Source organism: Salmo salar, chromosome 16 (assembly GCF_965601325.2).
Source record: "Salmo salar chromosome 16, fSalSal1, whole genome shotgun sequence".
NCBI classification, from domain to species: domain Eukaryota; kingdom Metazoa; phylum Chordata; class Actinopteri; order Salmoniformes; family Salmonidae; genus Salmo; species Salmo salar.
The window spans coordinates 36,714,949-36,741,015 of NC_138306.1; the positions used below are offsets into that span (position 1 = coordinate 36,714,949).

Sequence of the window (26,067 nt, forward strand, 5' to 3'; positions counted from 1 at the left end):
TTGATTCCCATTTTCAAAAAACTGACGGAGGTATCCAGTTGTCAGGCATTTTGCGTCTGTTGGGCATTCGTCTACATTCTCATCACTGTCGTCGTCCAGGGGCCAGACTATTTGTGCAAGTACAATTTAATAGAAAAAAATGTGGTATAACATGACCTTAAATACCCATTGCTCCTTTTTTTCTCTTTCTCATTGGAACGTTAGGCGAGAACGTGCACTCAGATTTCCAGCAATTGCGCTGATTGGTTATCACACAAGTTCTTTTCCCCAGGGGGGTTGAGACCTGCTGTTTGAATTTGAAAACAAACGGTTTTCAAAGCAAGGAGGCAGCGCTCAGGGGCTGTGTGTGTGTGTGTTTTGAGTGAGTGTGTGAGTGACAGAGAGATGCAACCAGTGAAAGCACATCCACCCCAATTATTGACTCATTGTGTCAACAACATCAAAGATCTGCCTCCAGATGCACAGCCAGGGCCAGGTAAAGGGTATAGATGTACTAAAATGTCAAAATATTATGAAGGGCACTATACCTCTTGGCTTAAGACAGCGGCTGCCTCTCACCGAAACACCAATGGAACAATGTCTGGTCGCTGTGTCAGGAAGTTCCACACGGTGATCTCCTGAAGGCCCTTTCTCATTGTTTGTCAGACCACCTAAAATACGTGATTACAATGCACACAAGCCTTTCGTGTTGAGGAAGCAGTGCAACAGTTTTAAAAGGTTTTATAAAAATGTTGGCTTCATGCAGTTATATGCTAATTTCCTCAAAACAAAAACAATAACAATTGTACCTGGGGCGGCCAGTCGCATTGTTCAGCTTTCAACCCCAGCCCCCGTGTGCCGAGACCAAGACACGTTTAAATGTTGAAAAACAAGACCTGACCGAGACTAACCATCTTAAAATGACAGATAAATGCTGATTTTTTTCAACATTATCCATTGCATACTGGCAGGGCATACTCATCTGTCTTACACGTGTACAAAGCAAGGTGCCCTTTAACTTTTGTGTTTTATCACTTCTACTTCAACGTAACCAACAAGAGTCTGTACTCAGTGGTGTATCTTGACCTCTTGAGTTGAGAGACTACATAGGCTATTGTCTTATCCCAGACCGTGGCTCTTTCTCAACTGTATTTCCTGTTTTCCTCACCTCCTGGAATCCATGACAACAACAAAAAACACATTTGAGAAAAATGTCAGAGGAATCTCAAAGAAAAAGGGAAAGGGAAAAGGGGGATACCTCTGAATCAGAGAGGTGCTGGGGGCTGCCTTAATCGACATCCACGCCTTCGGCGCCCGGGGACACAAGGAAAGACAATTAAGAAAGAGACGTGGTCTCAAATACCATTATATTTGTAGTCTCTCAAACCATGTGGTGAAGCCTTAGAGCAGCACCCAGTCCATGATATTGGTACCAACACATAGTATAGACACCATGAATTAACAAAGACCGCATATGTGGTCTCAGGATCAGAACTACTGGATAAAGTAAATCTATTATAATGACACATTGACTCAATACATATTGTGTTCTTAGAATGACAATAATGTACACTATCAAAATACACACCAGCTTAATGGTGTCACTGATGTCCAAGGCCAGACAGTCATATGGTTCCACAGTGGCAGTAACTGCTTTTCTCCCCAAGAAAAACATGGACCACGGCCGAGCTCAATCCACGGAGGCACGGACACCCATGACAAGGCGTATGACATTAAAGTGAGATTCATGTCATGTGCCTTTATGCTCAAGTTAAGTCTGTACAGTATGATTACAAAACGTATGTCACGTCCTGACCAATATAAGTTGTTATTTTCTATGGTAGAGTGGTCAGGGCGTGACAGGGGGTGTTTTTGTGTTTGTTCTATGTTTTCTCTTTCTATGTTGTAGTTTTAGTTTGTCTATTTCTAGGTTAGGGTTTATTTTGTTGACCTTCAATTGGAGGCAGGTGGTCCTCGTTGCCTCTAATTGGAGGTCATATTTAGTAGGGGTGTTTCTGCATGTTGTTTGTGGGTGATTATATTTTGAGTAGTGTGTTTTTTTCCCTCTCTGCATCACGGTTTGTTGTTTTCTGTCACGTCCTGGCCAGTATAAGGGTTAATTGTCATTGTAGTTTGGTCAGGACGTGGCAGAGGGTATTTGGTTTATGTGGTTCGGGGTGGTGTGTTTGTTGTAGGGGATTTGATTTATGTATTCCGGGGTTTTTGGGCACTCTTCCTTGTTTATGTAATTCTATGTTTAGTCTAGGTAATCTGTTTCTATGTTGAGTTAATTGGGGTGGACTTCCAAGTGAAGCAGCTGTGTGGTGTTGCCTTTGATTGGAAGTCCTATATTAGTTGGGTATGTTTGTCTGTGTATTTGTGGGAGATTGTTTATTGTTTTGCCGAGTGAGCCTTTCAAGACTGTTTCGTTGTTCGTTTTGTTGTTTTGGTGTTCACTTAGTTTGTAAATAAATACACAAGATGAGCATCAACATTCCTGCTGCGTTTTGGTCCTCCTTAACCAATGACGACCGTGACATTTTCTGGTTAGTTTAAGTATTTATGTATTGCATCACGTTTCACTATTAAATAAAGATGTGGAACTACGAAAACGCTGCGCTTTGGTTGTGCTCCTTATCACAGCCGTGACAACGTAGCCTTTAATTGAACTGGTGACATTGCCCTCAACCCACAAGACAAAGAGCAGGAAACTGACAAGAAGAAATCGACAGAAACAGAATGCATGTCATTGACTAGGCAACAACATATTAATCAATGTTACAATGAACAACAAATTACTTGACTAGCTAGCAAATAAGCCTAGATGGAGCAAAACACAGCAAGCATCATTTCTTACTTTTTTATCAGATAATGGTCCAATTTCTTACCTTCAAACCAGTTGAGAAAGAGCGATTTGTCCTGCCTCGAATCACTTGTCCTCTAGTTCCTGAATGAAAATAAAAATAGATTTGCAACATTTATCATCAGCTAGCTAACTATCTGGCTAGCAAGATCACCAATTCAGGATTTAAAAACTGTGGTCCTTCAAAATTGACACATTCCTGAAGTTACAATTAGTTAGTTTAACGTAAGTTGTTCATCTAGCATAAACATGATGAGATTGACATCTATGCTAGCTAGCTTTATCGCATCCAACGTCGTTAGCTAGCCGATGTTATAGCTAGCTAGCTATATTTAGCTAGCTTGACTCGGCATCGGTTGTACTGTTGAAGTCGGAAGTTTACATACACTTAGGTTGGAGTCATTAAAACTTGTTTTTCAACCACTCCACAAATTTCTTGTTAACAAACTATAGTTTTGGCAAGTCAGTTAGGATCTACTTTGTGCATGACACAAGTAATTTTTCCAACAATTGTTTACTAATTAATTGTCTCACAATTCCAGTGGGTCAGAAGTTTACATGCGCTAAGTTGACTGTGCCTTTAAACAGCTTGGAAAATTCCAGAAAACTATGTCATGGCTTTAGAAGCTTCTGATAGGTGTCGTGTCTTTGGGCACCATTAAACTGAAGACATGTTTATCAAAATAACTCCCTGTTATTATTATTACGCGACTAAACTGATTAATCGTTTAACTGTAATTAACTAGGAGATCAGGGCACCAAGGAAAATATTCAGATTACAAAGTTATAATTTTCCTAATATAACTTTCCTATATTATAACATTATATATTATATTATATTATAGTATAGGCCGATTATCTTATGGTTTAAATGGTGTATTTTACCTCGCGTCCGTCTCATTCCAAACGTCGTAAATTGTTGTATCTGCACGAACCCAGTCTTTACTAAGTCATCCATACATCAACTGTCTTAAAATCATTTATTTACTAAACAAAGTAATTCACAGAAAGTATACAAACAGTAATTATCGTCACAAAGAATTGGTAGAGTAATGTGCCCTAGTGGGCTAAACCGGCATGGCGGCTTGTTAAACCAACAGGGGGGTCAGCTGAGAAGACCCTACAGAGTTGATAAATATTAACAATTGATATGCTAAGCCTTTGCACATGAACGCTCACTCATTCGGGAACAATTGCAATCAATATATATTTACGCTCAGTGTGTCGTCGGGATCCTTGTTGGAGAGTTTGTGTCCTGTTGGAGAGTTTTTGTCCGTGTTCTCTCTCTCTCGGTTAGAATGGATCTTTCAAAGCGACATTCATTAATGTCGTTATAGAATGGATGTTTCGTCAGTCTTCACGTTCGATGATATCAAATTTATAGCTGCAGACTATTAATTAATATCAAAGACTTGTTCTTATTCTGTCAGTATTGATAGTCTAAAAGTTTAACCATGTGGTATGGTCAAAGTTCAGTAGAGGAATGCATGGTCAAACCTTGGCTCTCTTTTCTGAGGTAAACTGGTCTATAGAAAGTAACCCTGGGTGGGCTTATATACAGAACGTAGAAAAACTGTCACGTGACGCCTTGTCCTGTCTGTGTCCCTGGGGGCGTGCCGATGACTGAGTTAAGCTTTGAACAGAAATACAATTCTATCACATTAACATCAGTACATAGCCTCTCAACATATTCCAAATAGCTTTAATCTTATTAACCTCTCTGGGCTAGGCGGGACGAAATCGTCCCACCTACGCAACAGCCAGTGTAATCCCGTGGCGCGATTTTCAAATACCTTAGAAATGCTATTACTTCAATTTCTCAAACATATGACTATTTTACACCATTTTAAAGACAAGACTCTCGTTAATCTAACCACACTGTCCGATTTCAAAAAGGCTTTACAACGAAAGCAAAACATTAGATTATGTCAGCAGAGTACCCAGCCAGAAATAATCAGAAACCCATTTTTCAAGCTAGCATATAATGTCACAAAAACACAGAAGACAGCTAAATGCAGCACTAACCTTTGATGATCTTCATCAGATGACACACCTAGGACATTATGTTATACAATACATGCATGTTTTGTTCAATCAAGTTCATATTTATATCAAAAAACAGCTTTTTACATTAGCATGTGACGTTCAGAACTAGCATACCCCCCCGCAAACCTCCAGTGAATTTACTAAATTACTCACGATAAACGTTCACAAAAAACATAACAATTATTTTAAGAATTATAGATACAGAACTCCTTTGTGCAATCGAGGTGTCCGATTTTAAAATAGCTTTTCGGTGAAAGCACATTTTACAATATTCTGAGTAGATAGCCCAGCCATCACGGCTAGCCGTTTTGACACCCACCAAGTTTAGCCCGATTTACTATTACAAAAGTTTGATTACCTTTGATGTTCTTCGTCAGAATGCACTCCCAGGACTGCTACTTCAATAAAAAATGTTGGTTTGGTCCAAAATAATCCATCGTTATATCCAAATAGCGGCGTTTTGTTCGTGCGTTCAAGACACTATCCGAAGTGTAAATAAGGGTCACGAGCATGTCGCAATTCGTGACAAAAAAATTCTAAATATTCCATTATCGTACTTCGAAGCATGTCAACCGCTGTTTAAAATCCATTTTATGCCATTTTTCTCGTAAAAAAGCGATAATATTCCGACCGGGAATCTGCGTTTAGGTAAACAGAGGAAAGAAAACAAAGCATTCGGTTGACGCGGGCACGCGCCTGAGTCTCACAGTACTGTAACCAGCCACTACCCAAACGCGCTACTTTTTTTCAGCCAGAGCCTGCAAAGCCACGATTCAGCTTTTTGCCGCCTTCTGAGAGCCCATGGGAGCCGTAGGAAGTGTCACGTAACAGCAGAGATCCTCTGTATAGAGATAATCAAGAAGGGGAAGAAATTGTCAGACAGGCCACTTCCTGCATGGAATCTTCTCAGGTTTTGGCCTGCCATATGAGTTCTGTTATACTCACAGACACCATTCAAACAGTTTTAGAAACTTTAGGGTGTTTTCTATCCAAAGCCAATAATTATATGCATATTCTAGTTACTGGGCAGGAGTAGTAACCAGATTAAATCGGGTACGTTTTTTATCCAGCCGTGTCAATACTGCCCCCAAGCCCTAACAGGTTAAATCATTGTATACAACCATTTAGATGCAACCATTTAGTATGGTAATATGGCACTATTGTCTCTAATGAGTATCACAAAATTGTACCAAGCGGACCAGTTCGTAGCTGGATTCTTCCCCGATCTTTTATACCTTCTCCAAAACATAAATGTCGTTCGGTTCCCCAATTCTGTGAGTTGGAAGAATTCCTTTGTCTCTCTATGAAACCCCTCTCTGTCTCAAAACTGGGCCATGCGGCAGGACATTCTCCTTCAGAATTTTACGACCCCTCTCACCACAGCAGTGTCAGAAGTATAGAGGCCGGGGGATGGTGCATAGAAAAGGCCTGGTGCGAGGGAGGGGGTTCAACTGTGTTCTCTGTACCCAGAGAGAGGGCAACGTCATGACATAGGCTAATTGACATAATTTGAGTCAATTGGAGGTGTACCTGTGGATGTATTTCAAGGCCTACCTTCAAACTCAGTGCCTCTTTGCTTGACATCATGGGAAAATCAAAAGAAATCAGCCAAGACCTCAGAAAACTAATTGTAGACCTCCACAAGTCTGGTTGATCCGTGGGAACAATTTCCAAATGCCTGAAGGTACCACATTCATCTGTACAAACAATAATACGCAAGTGTAAACACCATGGGACCGCGCAGCCGTCATACCGCTCAGGAAGGAGTCGCATTCTGTCTCATAGAGATGAATGTACTTTGGTGCGAAAAGTGCAAATCAATCCCAGAACAACAGCAAATGACCTTGTGAAGATGCTGGAGGAAACAAGTACAAAATAATCTATATCCACAGTAAAACAAGTCCTATATCGACATAACCTGTGTCTGGTGTCTTGTTAGACTGTAAACTCTCCTTCCCAGACTCACATTAAGCATCTCCAATCCAAAATTAAATCTAGAATCGGCTTACTATTTCGTAACAAAGCATCCTTCACTCATGCTGCCAAACATACCCCCGTAAAACTGACCATCCTACCGATCTTCGACTTCGGCGATGTCATTTACAAAATAGCCTCCAACACTCTACTCAACAAATTGGATGCAGTCTATCACAGTGCCATCCGTTTTGTCACCAAAACCCCATATACTACCCACCACTGCGACCTGTACGCTCTCGTTGGCTGGCCCTTGCTTCATTCTCGTCGCCAAACCCACTGGCTCCAGGTCATCTACAAGTCTCTGCTAGGTAAAGCTCCACCTTATCTCAGCTCACTAGTGACCATAGCAACACCCACTCGAAGCACACGCTCCAGCAGGTATATCTCACTAGTCACCCCCAAAGCCAATTCCTCCTTTGGCCGCCTTTCCTTCCAGTTCTCTGCTGCCAATGACTGGAACGAATTGCAAAAATCACTGAAGCTGGAGACTCATATCTCCCTCACTAGCTGTAAGCACCAGCTGTCAGAGCAGCTCACAGATCACTGCACCTGTACATAGCCCATCTGTAAATAGCCCATCCAACTACCTCATCCCAATACTGTATTTATTCATTTATCTTGCTCCTCTGCACCCCAGTATCTCTACTTGCACATTCGTCTTCTGCACATCAATCACTCAGTGTTTAATTGCTATATTGTAATTACTTCGCCACCATGGCCTATTTATTGCCTTACCTCCCTTATCTTACCTCATTTGCACACACTGTATATAGACTTTTTCTACTGTATTATTGACTGTATGTTTGTTTATTCCATGTGTAACTCTGTGTTGTTGTATGTGTTGAACTGCTTTGCTTTATTCTTGGCCAGGTCTCAGTTGTAAATGAGAACTTGTTTTCAACTAGCCTACCTGGTTAAATAAAGGTGAAATAAAAAAATAAAAAAAATAAACCTGAACGGCCGCTCAGCAAGAAAGTAGCCACTGCTCCAAAACCGCCATAAAAAGCCAGCCTGCGGTTTGCAACTGCACATGGGGACAAAGATTGTACTTTTGGAGAAATGTCCTCTGGTCTGATGAAACAAAAATAGAACTGTTTGGCCATAATGACCATCGTTATGTTTGGAGGAAAAAGAGGGAGGCTTGCAAGCCGAAGAACACCATCCCAACAGTGAAGCAAGGGGGTGGCAGCATCATGTTGTGGGGGTGCTTTGCTGCAGAAGGGACTGGTGCACTTCACAAAATAGATGGCATCATGTGGAAGGAAAATTATGTGGATATATTGAAGCTACATCGCGTCCCATTTGTTACCAAGTTAAAGCTTGGTTGCAAACGGATCTTCCAAATGCACAATGACCCCAAGCGTACTTCCAAAGTTGTGGCAAAATGGCTTAAGGACAACAAAGTCAAGGTATTGGAGTGGCCATCACAAAGCCCTGAACTGAATCCCATAGAAAAGTTGTGGGCAGAACTGAAAAAATGTGTGCGAGCAAGGAGGCCTACAAACCTGACTCAGTTACACCAGCTCTGTCAGGAGGAATGGGCCAAAATTCACCCAACTTATTGTGGGAAGCTTGTGGACGGTTACCCGAAACGTTTGACCCAAGTTAAACAATTTAACCTCTTTGGCAATGCTACCAAATACTAATGAGTAAATGTCTGACCCATGTGATGAAAGAAATAAAAGCTGAAATAAATCATTCTCTCTATTATTATTCTGACATTTCACATTCTTAAAATAAAGTGGTGATCCTAACTGACCTAAGACAGGGAATTTTTACTAGGATTAAATGTCAGGAAATGTGAAAAACTGAGTTTAAATGTATTTGGCTAAAGTGTTTGTAAACTTCCGACTTCAACTGTATGTCCTAATGATTGAATTTAACATTCATATGAAAGTATGCCGTTGAAAATGTTAACATAATTTGTTGAATAAATAAACATAATTCTCACATTTCACGAAGTTGTTGTTTAATATTCTTCTAGAAAATGTTGTCCCAAGTCATGGGGATATAACATCCTGCCTTGACATGACGTCATCGCACTGCGCCTTACGTGACATAGATCTCAATGACTGGAGCTGCACTGTCCATTTGTGGATTGAACCAAACATTGTCTATTATATTGACAAGATAGTCAAGTGACCGCTCTAACAATGGAAATACATGTCCTCAAAGATGGAAGTCAGGCGGGATCAGGTGGGACCATTATAGCCAATGAACACATGAACAATAGGCCATAGAGATAGATGGAGGACTCATCTTTGTATCTGGGCCATTGTAACGTTTGTGACCCCATGGCCAGTGCCATTGAGGCTATCTCCATTTTGAAGTAGTCCATTTTCTTCTTCATTGGCTGATCGCTTCCACCCAGACTACTTTAAAGTGGTGGAAACCCTCAATGACAATGTCCATGCTAAAACAAGTTATATCCACGATGAGTCCTCTATATATCTGTATGACAACGGGCACAACTCAGATATAAAGTTGTTTTTTAAAGTTGCTGAAATGCCACGTGTGTCCGTCCACTTATATCAGTGCTTTCGTAACAACCTAACCATTATGAAACTTCTATTCGATCAAATAAGCCTCATGTAGCAAATTAGCAAATTTGACACACTCATTGATTCCTCACTTTGTGGGCTTACTTTCATGGACAATTTTGGCGCTGAGTAAAACCTCTTGCTTCATCTCTTCCTCTCTTTCTACCACACATATCAGCAGAAAATACAGATTCACAAGCACTTTTTGATGTGCAAATACACATTCCACAGTTGTAAATGTTAGGAATTTCTGAACATTTGCTCACATCGTTGTACATTTGTTCAAATTGTTGTTTTATTTGTGAGCTACGTTAAATACATTTACAGATCATGCTTGTATTGTGACTCATGCTGAACATGCATATGGATCTTGGTTTCATTTGTGAAATATTTATACATGTTTACGGATTATGGTTTTAATTAAGAAATGTTTTAATATATTCACATATCATAGTTTTATTTGTGAGATATGTTGAATATACGCACAGATTGTGGTAGACATATTTACAGAATAAGGAAACAAATCTCACTCCATAATGAAGTGAGTGAGTTGCTGTAACAGGATGTGGTCTGGTCTCCTACTTTGGTCTGGCACAGTGCAGCGCAGCATTTCCTGTCAAATTAAAACTAGGTTTTACTGGAATCCACCACCTCTTCTTCAAAGAACACTGTTTCGACATGTGTTTCAGTGAGTCATGGTAGGAGTATGAGCTAACATGTCATATCCTGCTGATCAAGACCTTGCTGAACAAACGGCTGGATGTTTCAGTAACAGCTCAGACTATACGGACACACAGACACACACACACACAGTAGAGCATACCCTTATAAAAAAAGACATGTTCACATGTTGAGCTGACATTTCATATGTGAAATTTAATTTATAGTTCACATGTTAACACCACCTTTTCACATCAATCAAATGTATTTATAAAGCCCTTTTCACATCAGTTGAAACCCAGCCTAAAACCCCAAACAGCAAGCAATGCGGTGGCTAGAAAAAACTTCCTAGAAAGGCAGGAACCTAGGAAGAAACCTAGAGAGGAACCAGGCTCTGAGGTGTGGCCAGTCCTCCTCTGGCTGTGCCAGGTGGAGATTATAACAGTATATGGCAAAGATGTTCAAATGTTCATAGATGACCAGCAGGGTAAAATAATAATAATCACAGTGGTTGTAGAGGGTGCATCAGGGGGTGAAACAGGTCAGCACCTCAGGAGTAAATGTCAGTTGGCTTTTCATAGCCGAGCATTCAGAGTTCGAGACAGCAGGTGCGGTAGAGAGAGAAAGAGTTGAAAACAGAAGGTCCGGAACAAGGTAGCACGTCCAGTGAACAGGGTTCCATAGCCGCAGATAGAACAGTTGAAACTAGAGCAGCAGCACGACCAGGTGGACTGGAGACAGCCAGGAGTCGACAGGCCAGGTAGTCCTGAGGAATGGTCCCAGGCTCAGGTCCTCCAGGAGGGGAGGGAGAGGGACAGAGAGAATTAGAGGGAGCATACTTAAATTCACACAGGACACCGGATAAGACATGAGAATTACCCCAGATATAACAGACTGACCCTAGCCCCCCGACACATAAACTATTGCAGCATAGATACTGGAAGCTGAGACAGGGGGGGTCGGGAGACACTGTGGCCCCGACTGACGATACCCCCGGACAGGGCCAACCAGGCAGGATATGACCGTACCCACTTTGCCAAAGCACAGCCCCCACACCACTAGCGGGATATCCGTAAACCACCAACTTACTACCCTGAGACAAGGCTGAGTATAGCCTACGAAGATCTCCCACACGGCACGAACCCAAGGGGACGCCAACCCGGACAGGAAGATCACGTCAGTGATTCAACCCACTCAAGTGACGCACCCCTCCTAGGGATGGCATTTTAGCACTAATAAGCCAGTGACTTAGCCCCCATAATAGGGTCAGAAGCAGAGAATCCCAGTGGAGAGAGGGGAACCGGCCAGGCAGAGACAGCAAGGGCGATTCGTTGCTCCAGTGCCTTTCCGTTCATCTTCGCACCACTGGGCCAGACTACACTCAATCATAGGACCTGCTGAAGAGATGAGTCTTCAATAAAGACTTAAAGGTTGAGACCAAGTCTGCGTCTCTCACATGGATAGGCAGACCATTCCATTAAAATTAAGCTCTATAGGAGAAAGCCCTGCCTCCAGCTGTTTGCTTAGAAATTGTAAGGACAATAAGGAGGCCTGCATCTTGTGACAGTAGCATACATGTAGATATGTACGGCAGAACCAAATCTGAGAGATAGGTAGGAGCAAGTACATGTAATGCTTTGTAGGTTAGCAGTAAAACCTTGAAATCAACCAAAGCCTTAACAGGAAGCCAGTGTGGAGAGGCTAGCACTGGAGTAATATGATCACATTTTGGGGTTCTAGAAGCCGTGCTTACTGAAGCTTACTGCTAACTGAAGTTTATTTTGTGCTTTATCCGGGTAGCCAGAAAGTAAAGCATTGCAGTAGTCTACTCTAGAAGTGACAAAAGCATGGATTAGCTTTTCTGCATAATTTTTGGACAAAAAGTTTCATATTTGCAATGTTACGAAGTTGGAAAAAAGCTGTCCTTGAAATATTCTTGATATATTTGTCAAAAGAGAGATCAAGGTCCAGAGTAATGCTGAGGTCCTTCACAGTTTTATTTGAGACAACTGTACCACCATCTTGGTTCATTTTCAGATCGAATAGAACATCTCTTTGTTTCTTGGGACCTAGAACTAGGATCTCTGTTTTGTTCGAGTTTAAAGGTAAAAAAATTGCTGCCATCCACTTCCTTATGTCTGAAACAGGCTTCCAGGGAGGGCAATTTTGGGGCTTCACCATGTTTCATCGAAATGTACAGCTGTGTATTGTCCACATAGCAGTGACTCCCGGTACCAAAACTCATAATTCTTCCTCGTTTTGGAAGAAACAAGCCTGAAACCTTGAACAAAGACTGTTGACATCTCCTGGAACCATAGGAATTGCAATCTGGGAGCTGGAATTACATAGGACCCATAGCTTTCCATTGAAAGAGCATGGAATCTCAAAAAAAAGAAAATTCCAGTTGGTTTTTCTTAGAATTTTCGGCTACCATATCAATTGTGTTATAGTCTCATACATTATGTTAACATTTCTACAAACTTCAAAGTGTTTTCTATCCAATGATACCAATTATACGCATATCCTGACTTCTGGACCTGAGTAACCGGCAGTTTACTTTGGGCACGTCAGTCAGGCGGAAATTCTGAAAAAAGGACCCTAGCCCTAAGAAGTTTTTTAATTTTAAGCCATGTTTCAGTCAGGCCAATCACATCAACATTATAATCAGTGATTAGTTAATTGACTATAACTGCCTTGGAAGTGAGGGATCTATTTTGAGATGTGAAATATCACAATCTCTTTCAATAATGACAGGAATGGAGAAGGTTTATATTCCAGTGAGATTGCTAAAGTTAACACCGCTATGTTAAGTTTTGCCAAACCTAGATCGAGGCACAGACACGAGGCACAGTCTCGATGGGGATAGCTGAGCTGACTACACTGACTATTCAGTGGCAAACTCCTCTAAGCTGGCAGGCTGGCTGACAGCCTGCTGCCTGACCTGCACTCTGTCTCATTGTGGAGCTAGAGGAGTTAGAGCCCTGTCTATGTTGATAGATAAGATGAGAGCACCCCTCCAGCTAGGATGGAGTCCGTCACTCCTCAGCAGGCCAGGCTTGGTCCTGTTTGTGGATGAGTCCCAGAAAGAGGGCCAATTATCTACAAATTCTATCTTTTGGAAAGGTTAGAAAACAGTTTTCAACCAGTGATTGAGTTGTGAGACTGCTGTAGAGCCCATCACTCACCCTAACTGGGAGGGGGCCAGAGACAATTACTCGATACCGACACATCTTTCTAGCTAATTTACACGCTGAAGCTATGTTATGCTTGGTGACCTCTGACTGTTTCATCCGAACATCGTTGGTGCGAACGTGGATAACAATATCCCTATAATCTCTACACTCGCAAGTTTTAGCCTTAGCCAGCACCCTCATCAGATTAGCCTTTACGTCAGTAGCCCTGCCCCCTAGTAAACAGTGTATGATCGCTGGATGATTATTTTTAAGTCTAATACTGCGGGTAATGGAGTCGCCAATGACTGTTTTTCAATTTGTCAGAGCTAATGGTGGGAACGTAAAGTTGGAAGGTAGCAAAGTAGCAACAAAGTACCCACGTGAGGAGAGTACCATGTTTTCACCTCATGTGAATTGTAGTTTCACATGAAATTTGCGGGTTTCACATTCACATTTCACATTTCAACCCCACATGTGCATCTGCAATTCCACATGTGAAAGTGTGATTTTCAAGGGGAGTTTTCTTACACATGAAACTGCAAATATGACTTTCATGTGATTATTTTTGACATGTTAACTCGCAATTCTATAACTGTGATTTTCAAATTCACATGTGAAAATTACATTTGCCATTTCACATGTAAGAAAACTTCACACTTGAAAATCTCACTTTCACATGTGGAATTGCAGATGCACCTGTGGGGTTGGAATTGCAGATGCACCTGTGGGGTTGAAATAATGTTATTCTCCTCACGTGTGAAAAGATGATTTCCACTGGTGGAGTTAGGGTAGGAACATCTAAAAAGCCCAAATGCGGGACCAGGGAATGATTTTGAGGGACATTCGCTGAACAGTGGACAGAATATTTTTTGGGGGGCAGGTTAATGGATCATGTTCAAATGGCAACATAGTTTTGCTGTATGAAGGGCGCTACCTGTTAAAGGGGCAATCCGTTTTTGGACTTATAAATGAACGACATGTACCCATTGATTCTTGAAGAATATAATGTACAAATGCCTCATGAGTTTAGTTCAATTGTAGTACTCCATCAGAACCCAAAATATAATCTTGTTTTACTCTGTTTGTAAACAAAGTAAATGTAAACAAACACTGTATAGTGTAAAATAACGATGGTTAAAAGTATAATTTCGATATCGAGTCGAGTCCTTGCATCCACAGCTTAGTCTATGGATTTGAGAGTGTTTGCTTTTCTCCAGCTATGTAGGGTCAGTCCTGGTCAGTCCCTGGATGGGAGACCAGATGTAGCTTGAAGTAGGGGGAAAACTTAACACGTGTTCAACCCACATCTGACTCTTGAAAATTTCAACAACAAATGTTTCTTCTTTATTTTTTTGTGATCTTTTCATGTTTATTTTTTGTAATGGGCAGCACAACACAGCACAGCACAGTCTCCGGGTTCTTCCTGTGCACAGAGACAGTAACTGTGAGCCATGTTGGGTCTACAAGCCAAACAATGATGTGGTGGTGGCACTGTGTAAAGGTGCCCGAATACTAGGTTCGGTTTGCTCCTAGCAGAACTCATCTAGGCGAAGCAAATGTCTGTGCCTCGCATACTAAAGTAGTAAATCCAAATCATGTTGGCTCCTGGACCCTGTCCATGCATTTCAAGGCTGCGTTGAGACAGTGGCTGCGTTTCAAACTTGTAAGAGACACACGCTCGTCCACTTACCCTAGCCTTATGCCCTCGGGGGAATCCCCGTCACCATCTTTGTCGTCAGTCCAAATGATTAGCCAAGCAAGGGAAGTTCGCAACGTAAGCCCCTCAGCCCTCGTTTTTGATCGAGTTTGCGAGTGTACAATTATGTTCACTTCAGGGACCGAAACGCCCCATAATTAAATTTGCGATGATTGTACATCCGCTTAGACTTAAAACCTCAACGTCAATATGGAGAAGTCAACATACAAGTGTAAGTAAAAATACATTTAAATAAGTTAGAAATTGTTCTACTAGTACACATGATGGCACAAACACATCTAGGTAAAGTGATGTTTTTGTTTGGTTATCTTTTGGAAATTGTAGAAATAAAACATTTTTCTTCTTCAGAAGTTCCAGCTAGGCAGGCTAACATTAGTTAGCTAATTAATTTGCTAGCTATCATACAGTAGGCATATATGAATAATTATATAGTTAATATTAGTAGACATGCAATCATAATTGACTGTAGCACATATAAAGCACCCACCCTGAAAACACAATCGTCGTGGGACGAACGAGGGACGAATTTCCGAAAAGGGCGGTCCATTTAAAATTCCTTCCTTCCTCCCTCGCCCCTTGCCCTGCAAGTGTAAACTAGTCAGACTTCATGATACGTCATCAGAAGTGCCTACTTAATTTGAGGGCTGAGGGGAGAGGGTGTGTCTTAAGTGTTCGGAATGCAGCCAATGACTTATCTGTGACCCAAGACCTACTCAGATAATCCCTACCATTGTGTCGCTGAGTTGTCATAGTGCTGCTGCAAATGTACATTGTCCGAGGGGCGTTGGCAGTCATAATGTAAGTAATCTAATTAATGTCCCTCTAACTCCCCTGATTGCCTCTGCCATTCCTAAAAATAGCCCACATTAACATGTGGAGCCTCATTCATGAAATCGATAACTTGCTAGTAACCGATAACATTCATATACTGGCAATCTCTGAAACCCACTTAGATAATTCCTTTGATGATACAATGGTAGGAATATATGGTTATAACATCTGCAGAAGAGACAGGAATGCCAATATTGGAGGTGTTGCTGTGTATGTTCAGAGTCATGTTCCTGTAAAGCTTAGATGGGATCTCATGTCAAATGCTGTTGAAGTAATATGGCTAGAGGTTCACCTGTCTCACCTGAAGCTCATTCTTGTGGGAAGCTGCTATAGATTACCAAGTGCTAATAGTCAGTATCTGGATGATATGTGTGAAATACTTGATAATGTATGTGATATCAACAGAGAGGTATATTTTCTGAGTGACCTAAATATTGACTGTCTTTCATTAAACTGTAACCAGTGCCTGCAGGTTATCAGTCAACCTACCAGGGTATTTACAAACAGTACAGGAATTAAATCATCCACATGTATTGATCAAATCTTCACTAATGCTGCAGAAATCTGCTCTAAAGCAGTACCCAAATCCATTGGATGTAATGGTCATAATACAGTAGCCATATCTAGGAAAACCAAAGTTCCAAAGGATGGGTATAATGTGTGACCGACCGCCTTGATTCAGTCTTATGTAGAAACATTTGAAATTGTTTTTGTTTTTATAAAACAGAGACATCGAGCTACAAAATGGTATATCATGTACTGCATTTGACGAACAATTGGAAAGTAATTCTGCTTTGAAAGTTGATAAACTAGTAACCTCACTTTTGAGAAAATGACCTTTGAATGTTTTGGTACCAACTGGAGAGCTCTTCTTTGTCTACACCCATTCAGCATCGTTCACACCCTCTTAAGCTGTAGCCGACCCATGTCTTTAAGGGTTGATCAGGGCTTTCTGTACTAACAGCAGCAGACAAGCACCCAAGCTAACTGGCTAACTTGCTAGCTACTTCCAGACACAAATGAGAGAACAGCTCACTGAACACTACTCGCCATAGCAGAGTTGGTTAGGCTGTTTTTATGTTATCCAGAGCGTTGGTGACTGCAACTGTGCTGTCAGATTGTCCGTACGGCCATATTCTGCGCTCTGGCACATTCAGACGAGAGTGCTCTGAAATCGGAGTAGATGGCCAGACTGACTTTACGAACACACCCAAAATGGTTACTTGCATAGTGGAGTCTTTTGTTAAGACATGTAGCTAGCTAGCTAGGTAAACAATAAACCATCATCTCAATTCATGACGTTACTACCCTGCATGAATCTGCAGGTAGCTAACCAACCAGGTTCAATGTTAGCTAAGTAACATTAGGCTATAGCTAGCCAAGCAAATGGCTCTGAGATACGAATAATAAGATCATACACATAACGTTAGCTAGCAAGCCAGCCAGCTAACATTAGCTGGCTAGCTAACAGTTCACTTTAACCTCTTGGGGCTAGGTGGGACGCTAGCGTGCCACCTGTGGTGCACTCCATCAACAGCAGGTGCATTTCAAGAGCGGCAAATTTGAATCCAAATAAATGTCAAAATTCAAATTTTTCAAAAATACAACTATGTTACACCATTTGAAAGATAAACATCTCCTTAATCTAACCACGTTTTACGATTTCAAAAAGGTTTTACGGCGAAAGCATAAATTTAGAGTATGTTAGGACAGTACATTTACAAGAGTTGTGTGTAATGTTTTGTCAAGTCAAAGACAGGGTCACCAAAACCATAAAACCAGCTAAAATGATACACTAACCTTTTACAATCTCCATCAGATGACACTCCTAGGACATTATGTTAGACAATGCATGCATTTTTAGTTCTATCAAGTTCATATTTATATACAAAAACAGCGTTTTACTATGGCATTGATGTTGAGGAAATCGTTTCCCTCCAATAACCGGCAGTCAAGTCAGCGTCACAAATTAAATAATTAAAATTAGAAAACATTGGTAAAATATTATATTGTCATTTAAAGAATTATAGATTTACATCTTTTGAACGCAATCAACTTGCCAGATTTAAAAATAACCTTACTGGGAAATCACACTTTGCAATAATCTGAGCACTGTGCCCAGAAAAATACGCGTTGCGATACAGACTAGACGTCATGTTGGGGAGATCTAAAATCGAAAATACTATGTAAATAATCCATTACCTTTGATTCTCTTCATCAGATGTCACTTCCAGGTATCACAGGTCCATAACGAATGTAGTTTTGTTCAAAAAAGCTCATCATTTATGTCCAAAAATCTCCGTCTCGTTAGCACATGATGTAAGCCAGCCGGACTTCTCGTCATGAACGAGGGGAAAAAATATATTTCCGTTCGTTCAAACATGTCAAACGTTGTATAGCATAAATCATTAGGGCCTTTTTTAACCAGAACATGAATAATATTCAAGGTGGACGAATGCATAGCCTTTTATAACGTATTGGAACGAGGGTACCCAACATGAAGTAGCGCGCCAGGTGTCTAATGGGACATCACCGTTCCATGGCTCTTGTTCGGTCAGATCTCCCTCCAGAAGACTCAAAACACTTTGTAAAGGCTGGTGACATCTAGTGGAAGCAATAGGAAGTGCCAAAATATTCCTAAACCCCTGTGTTTTTCAATGGGATAGGTTTAAAATCAATACAACACATCAGGTATCCACTTCCTGTCAGAAAATGTCTCAGGGTTTTGCCTGCCAAATGAGTTCTGTTATACTCACAGACACCATTCAAACAGTTTTGGAAACTTTAGAGTGTTTTCTATCCATATATAATAAGTATATGCATATTCTAGTTACTGGGTAGGATTAGTAACCAGATTAAATCGGGTACATTTTTTTTATCCAGACGTGCAAATGCTGCCCCCTAGACCCAACAGGTTAACTTGAAATAAAAACGTCTTTGTCAAAATTAAAAATGTGTAATATCTGAAAATGTAGCTAGCTAGACTATTTTTCTCGTATACATCATGGTTGGATGCTTCTCCCTGTCAGGGATGCCATGGTTGCCCTTAATTTGAAGTTAAACTCCGGAGACAGGTGTTTTCTCCATCTCATTAGCTATCATACTCTAATTCCACTGATTTCAAAGCTCAGTTCTCCAGAAAGTCGAGAGCAACACTTATGCAGTTCTACTAAGCAATATATATTTTTTAAAGCAGCGTTAGACAGGATTACCTACACATACTAAACAGCTCAAATAGACAGAAGTTTGCTATATGGCAGACCAATCCGAATTCATCTCTCGGCATGTCCAGCCCACTCATTATCTCAGCCAATCATGGTTAGCGGGGAGGTTGTTCCCTTTTTCTGTGGCTAAACCAACTAGGCTGGTAATTTAACAATTTTATTCATATTTACAGATGGCATACAAGTTTGCTATTAAGGCACATGAAAGTTCACATGTTCCAGAAGCCATTTCTGCCAAAAAATGAATTTTGATTAAAAAAAAGTATATTACGTTCAAATGGCTCATGTGAAGTAGTGACCCGCGACATATACCTAGTTTCCTGAAACGGGTCACATATAGTGTATAAGAGGTCATACAATACGTTTTTTTGTGATTCCTATGTTGAAGGTGTAAATAATATTTGCTGGTCTGTGGTGTGTAATGAAGAGCAATCAGACGCTGCATTTGACACATTTATGAAATTGCTTATTCCAATTACTAATAAACATGCACCCATTGAGAAAATGTAAAAACTGTTAAATCCCCATGGATTGATGAGGAATAAAAATTGTATGGTTGAGAGGGTTGAGGCAAAAGAAATGGCAAATAAGTCTGGCTGAAACAGCCGATTGGCAAACATACTGTAAATTGAGAAATCATGTGACTAAACTGAATAAAAAGAAGAAGAAACTGTACTATGAAACAAAGATAAATTATATAAAGAATGATAGAAAAAGCTTCGGAGCACCTTAAATGAAGTTTTGGGCAAAAAGACAAACTCAGCTCCATCATTCAATGAATCAGATGGCTCATTCATCACAAAATGTACTGATATTGCCAACTACTTTAATGATTGTTTAATTGGCAAGGTTAGCAAATGTAGGCATGACATTCCCACAACAAATTCTAAACATCTATGCATAACTGATCAAATTATTAAAGACAAGCATTGTAATTTAGAATTCAGTAAAGTGAGTGTAGAAGAGGTGAAAAGCCACCTGGGTCTGACAACATGGATGGAAAATTACTGAGGATGATAGCAGACGATATTGTCACTCCTATTTGCCATCTCTTCAATCTAAGCCTACAGGAAAGTATCTGCCCTCAGGCAAGGAGGGAAGCAAAAGTCACCCTCTACTGGCTCAAACAGTCGGCCAATCAGCCTGTTACCAACACTTAGTAAACTTTTGGAAAAAATAGTGTTTGACCAGATACAATGCTATTTCACAGTAAACAAATTAACAACAGATTTTCAGCACTTATATGGAAGGGAACTCAACATGTACTGCACTTACACAAATTACTGATGCTTGTGAGCGAAATTGATAATAAAAATATTGTTGGAGCTGTTTTGTTTGACTTCAGTGCAGCTTTTGACATTATCGATCATAATCTGCTGCTGGAAAAAACTTCTGTTATGGCTTTACATCCCCTGCTATATTGTGGATCGAGAGTTACCTGTCTAACAAAACACAGAGGGTGTTTTTTAATGGAAACCTCTCCAACATAATCCGGGTAGAGTCAGGCATTCCCCAGGGCAGCTGTCTAGGCCCCTTACTTTTTTCAATATTTACTAATGACCTGCCACGGGCTCTGAGTAAAGCCTGTGTGTCTATGTACTGTATCCTGATGACTCAACACTATACACATCTGCTACCACAGCAAGTAAAATCACTGCAACACTTAACAAAGAGCTGCAGTTAGTTTCAGATTGGGTGGCAAGAATTAAGTTAGTCCTAAATATTTCAAAAAACTAAAAGTGGGATTTGAGACAAATCATTCACTAAACCCTAAACCTCAACTAAATCTTGTTATGAATAATGTGGGGATTGAGCAAGTTAACTTAAGGATCGGACCCTTTTTTCCATTTTCACCTAAAATGACATACCCAAATCTAACTGCCTGGATCTCAGGATGTGAAGCAACGATATACATATTCTTGATACCATTTGAAAGGAAACACTTTGACATTTGTGGAAATGTGAAATTAATGTAGGAGAATATAACACATTAGAAAGTAAATTAGTAAATTATAATACAAACAAAAAAACATGCATTTTCAATTTTTTTGTTGTTCCATCATCTTTGAAATGCAAGAGAAAGGCCATAATATAATATTTCAGTTTAGGTGCAATTTACATTGTTTTGCCTCTATATGGCAGCAGTGTGTGTGCAAAGTTTCAGATTGATCCAGTGAAGCATTGCAATACTGGACAATAATTTGTGTCAAGTCTGCCCAAATAAGTCAAATATTACAATTGATACATTTTCAAGTACATAACTATAGAGAACATACAAAAATGATATGGTAATGCAAAATGTAAGTCTACACACTGCCAGGAATGTCATACATGATGGATCATTAGCTTATACACTAACTTTCACACATTTAGATGGCCGGGTGGGGTGGGTGTGGAGCCAGAGACAGCAGCGGTCCAAACTGTAGAACCCAGTTCCTACATTTGAATATAAACATTTATTTTATCAAACAAAACTATGCTACATTTTATCTCTGGGACCCTCAGGATGACAAATCAGAGCAAGATTCCTGAATGTAAGTACATTATATACCTTCAGAGGTGAATGTATCAAACCAGTTGCCGTAATAAATATTTTGCTGTTGTTGTGCACTCTCCTCAAACAATAGCATGGTATTTTTTCACTGTAATAGCTACTATAAACTAGACAGTGCAGTTAGATTAATAAGAATGTAAGCTTTCTGCCCATATAAGACATGTCTATGTCCTGGAATGTTTGCTGTTACTTACAACGTCATGCTAATCACATTAGTGCACATTAGCTCAACCGCCCCGGTATAAGGACACCGATTGCATAGAGGTTAAGGAGACTAAACTGCTTGGAGTAACCCTGAATTGTAAACTGTCATGGTCAAAACATATTGATGCAGCAGTAGCTAAGATAGGGAGAGGTCTGTCATTAATAAAGTGTAGTGGCCTGAGGGCACACACTTAATGTGTTGCGAAATCTGTTGTGAATTGTATTGTAATGTTTTTAAAAATGTATAACTGCCTTAATTTTTCTGGACCCCAGGAACAGTAGCTGCTGCTTTGGCAGGAACTAATGGGGATCCATAATAAATACAAATACAAAATACTCCCTTAAAATAACTTTGCTTGAAAAATGAGAAAAAAGCAGCAATATTACTGTTTGTCCCTCTTGAGACACTATAGCAACCACATAGCCAATAACATTTCCTCAAATAGTCAGAGCCGGTGTATTACGATTTAATCTTAGTCCTGTATTGATGCTTTGCCTGTTTGATGGTTCGTCGGAGGGTATAGAGGAATTTCTTAAAAGCTTTTGGGTTAGAGTCCCGCTCCTTGAAAGCGGCAGCTCTACCCTTTAGCTCAGTGCGGATGTTCCCTGTAATCCATGGCTTCTGGTTGGGGTATGTACGAACAGTCACTGTGGGGACGACGTCATCGATGCACTTATTGATGAAGCCAGTGACTGATGTGGTGTACTCATCAATGCCATCGGAAGAATCCCGGAACATATTCCAGTCTGTGTTAGCAAAACAGTCCTGTAGCTTAGCATCTACTTCATCTGGCCACTTGTTTATTGACCGAGTCACTGGTGCTTCCTGCTTTAATTATTGCTTGTAAGCGGAAATAAGGAGGATATAATTATGGTCAGATTTGCCAAATGGAGGGTGATGGAGAGCTTTGTACACATCTCTGTGTGTGGAGTAAAGGTGGCCTAGATATCTTTCCCCTCTGGTTGCCATTTAACAAGCTGGTAGAAATTTGGTAAAACGGATTTAAATTTCCCTGCATTAAAGCGTTTTCCTGTTTGCTTATGGACGTATACAGCTCATTGAGTGCGGTCTTAGTGCCAGCATCGGTCTGTGGTGTTATATAGACAGCTACGAAAAAATACAGATGAAAGCTCTCTAGGTAGATAGTGTGGCCTACAGCTTATCATGAGATTCTCTACCTCAGGCGAGCAAAACCTTGTGACTTCCTTGTGTCCCAGCTGTTGTTTACAAATATACATAGACCGCCACCCCTTGTCTTAGCAGAGGCTGCTGTTCTATCCTGGTGATACAGTGTATAACCTGCCAGCTGTATGTTATTCATATTGTCGTTCTGCCACAACTCGGTAAAACGTAAGATATTACAGTTTTTAATGTCCTGTTGGTAGTTCAATCTTGCTCGTAGGTCATCGATTTTATTTTCCAATGATTGCACGTTGGCCAATAGAATGGATGGCAGTGGGGGTTTACTCGCTCGCCTACAAATTCTCAGAAGGCAGCCCGACCTCCACCCCCTTTTTCTCCGTCTTCTCTTCACACAAATGACGGGGATTTGGGCCTGTTCCCGGGAAAGCAGTATGTCCTTCACGTCGGGCTCCTTAAAGGAAAAAGCTTCTTCCAGTTCGTGGTGAGCATTCGCTGTTCTGATGTCCAGAAGTTATTTTCGGTCATAAGAGACAGTAGTAGCAACATTATGTACAAAATAAAATAATAAGTTACAAACATCGCAAAAAACGAACAAATAACACAGTTTGTTTGGAGCACATAAAACGTCATCCATCCTCTCTGGCATCATTCTACTAAATACTGATGCAGGGTTTTACCGGCTTAAGCCTGTCGCATGCTTCCCAGTTGAAACAGTTTGCACGGCACGGCCCCATTCTCATCGACGGGGCTGCTGTGGAGCAGGTTGAGAGCTTCAAGTTCCTTGGTGTTCACATCACCAACAAACCAACATGGTCCAAGCACACCAAGACAGTCGTGAAGAGGGCACGACAAAATCAATTCCCCCCTCAGGAGTCTGAAAAGATTTGGCATGGGTCCTCAGATCCTCAAAAGGTTCTACAGCTGCACCAGTACATCACTGGGGCCAAGCTTCCTGCCATCCAGGACCTCTATACCAGGCGGTGTCAGAGGAAGGCCCTAAAAATTGTCAAAGACTCCAGCCACCCTAGTCATAGACTGTTCTCTCTGCTACCGCATGGCAAGTGGTACCGTAGCGCCAAGTCTAGGTCCAAGAGGCTTCTAAACAGCTTCTTTCCCCAAGCCTTAAGACTCCTAAACATCTAATCAAATGGCTACCCAGACTATTTGCATTGCCCCCCTCTCTTTTACGCTGCTGCTACTCTCTGTTATTATCTATGCATAGTCACTTTAATAACTCTACCTACATGTACATATTACCTCAATTACCTCGAGTAGTCGATGCCCCTACACATTGACTCTGTACCGGTACCCCCTGTATATAGCCTCACTATTGTTATTTTACTGCTGCTCTTTAATTATTTGTTTCTTTTATTTCTTATTCTTTTTTTTTCAGGCATTTTTTAAATATTTTTTAAAAACTGCATTGTTGGTTAAGGGCTTGTAAGTAAGCATTTCACTGTTGTATTCGGTGCATGTGACATAAAATGTGATTTGATTTTGATTTGTTGGTCCAGACTAGACTGTGTTCAATGCTGCCCCCTGCTGTTTGTTTACACAGCAGCAACCAGATCAGGCCTAGACCTCTTTCTGACGCACTGACTAGATGCTCTTCCATCTGACTAGTCCCCAACTGTGTGTCTTTTGCTCTGTTCTATTCTGGTATTTCTGTTCTATTGCTGCTGTAGTTGTAAAGCCTATAGTAATTTACAGATTTTTTGTTGATCTTGATGCCTCACTGCCTTTGCTATTTCATATTAGGTACAATTTGATGATGTGTCATTGCCACTCACGGTTGTCTTGTGTTTTCTTTTTGTGTTTGTGTGTGTGTGTACCTGCTTGCCTGTGTGTGCGTCTGCCTGTGTGTTTGTGTGTGTGTTCCAGATGACGTGCTGGCCAGGGATGCCGGGGAGTGTGTAATCTGTCTGGAGGAGCTGCAGCAAGGAAACACCATCGCCAGACTGCCGTGCCTCTGCATCTATCACAAAAGGTGAGATGCCGGTACTACTCAAATGGCACCGTATCCCTTATATAGTGAACTACTTTTGATTAGGGCCAATTGGGGGCTCTGGTCAAAAGTAGGTTGCCACAGGAAATAGGGTGCCATTTTAGGACACACCTTCTGACTGAGCTCAGTTCCTGATCCTGACTGTACAATACGTACGCAGGCTCACAGGATTACACACAGCCTGAAATGACTCCACTAGATTAATTATACTCAATGGGGCAGTACATTTAGGCCTTAGCGATGTACTGTAGCTAAGGCCAGAGAGATATGTGCATTCATGTGATGATGGTGGGTTTTCTCATCTTTCTGTTCAGCTGTATAGACTCCTGGTTTGAGATCAATCGTTCCTGCCCTGAGCATCCTTCAGACTGACTGACTTCTGTGCTCCTACTCCTACTGTTCAAGGTGAGAGCATCTCCTCACCTCCTTCTCTTCCACACAGGAGACTGGTGACACGAGGTGTTTCAAAAAACATTATGATCCACATAGCTCACTCATTCGCTGCATAATGCATACGCAGTACGCACACACATAACCACCCTCAATAAAACGTACATTCTTAGTCAGTTTGAAGCTAGAGCATACTGTAAGTGTAAATTATGCACTCAAAATAACCTTCTGAAATGTCTTTGTGTATCCACTTTAATGTATGGTTAACATCTCCCCTCCATTTCTCTCTTTATCTATCAGGACACTTTATGTTCCTACCATGGATATCTGGACACTGAAGTAACCAAAAAACTAAACAATCAAAACAACCTATCTATCAATTGATCTATCAATCTATCAAGAGAATTCCTAGCAAACGGAACCAAAAAAAAAAAAAACATTAAGCTAATACTGTCACTTCCACATGCATAAAAGAGTGCTCCTCCTCCCTGCCACCTCTCCCCTAGCCCTAGAGGCTGCTAACTGCCAGTCCCTATGTTGGCCCAACTAGGCTGACCATCCCTCCAGGCCAACTGCCTCACCAGGCTGCTTGGCCCCCCAGCCAGCCAGTCACCACGCCACATGGCCTGGTCCTCTCTGGGCTCCTCCGGGGGTCTGGCCCTTGCTCTGCTCTGCCTTCCATTTTGCCTCCTAGGTTTGGCCCTGCCTGGCTCCATATCACTCATCTGGATCCAGCCATCTCATGGCCTTCATCAGGAAG

The 26,067-nt window shown here is 41.1% G+C and overlaps 1 protein-coding gene across 1 annotated transcript in view; it reads left to right on the forward strand.

Moving 5' to 3' along the window:
* LOC106573647 (E3 ubiquitin-protein ligase znrf1) overlaps positions 1–25,774 on the forward strand; it is a 48,019-nt gene extending 22,245 nt beyond the window's left edge. The window contains exons 3-5 of the mRNA XM_014148886.3: positions 24,794–24,899; positions 25,232–25,322; positions 25,608–25,774. Of these exons, the coding sequence (XP_014004361.1) occupies positions 24,794–24,899; positions 25,232–25,289 (164 nt within the window). The 3' untranslated portion in view covers positions 25,290–25,322; positions 25,608–25,774. The remainder of the gene's footprint in view (positions 1–24,793; positions 24,900–25,231; positions 25,323–25,607) is intronic.
* Positions 25,775–26,067: the final 293 nt, after the last annotated feature.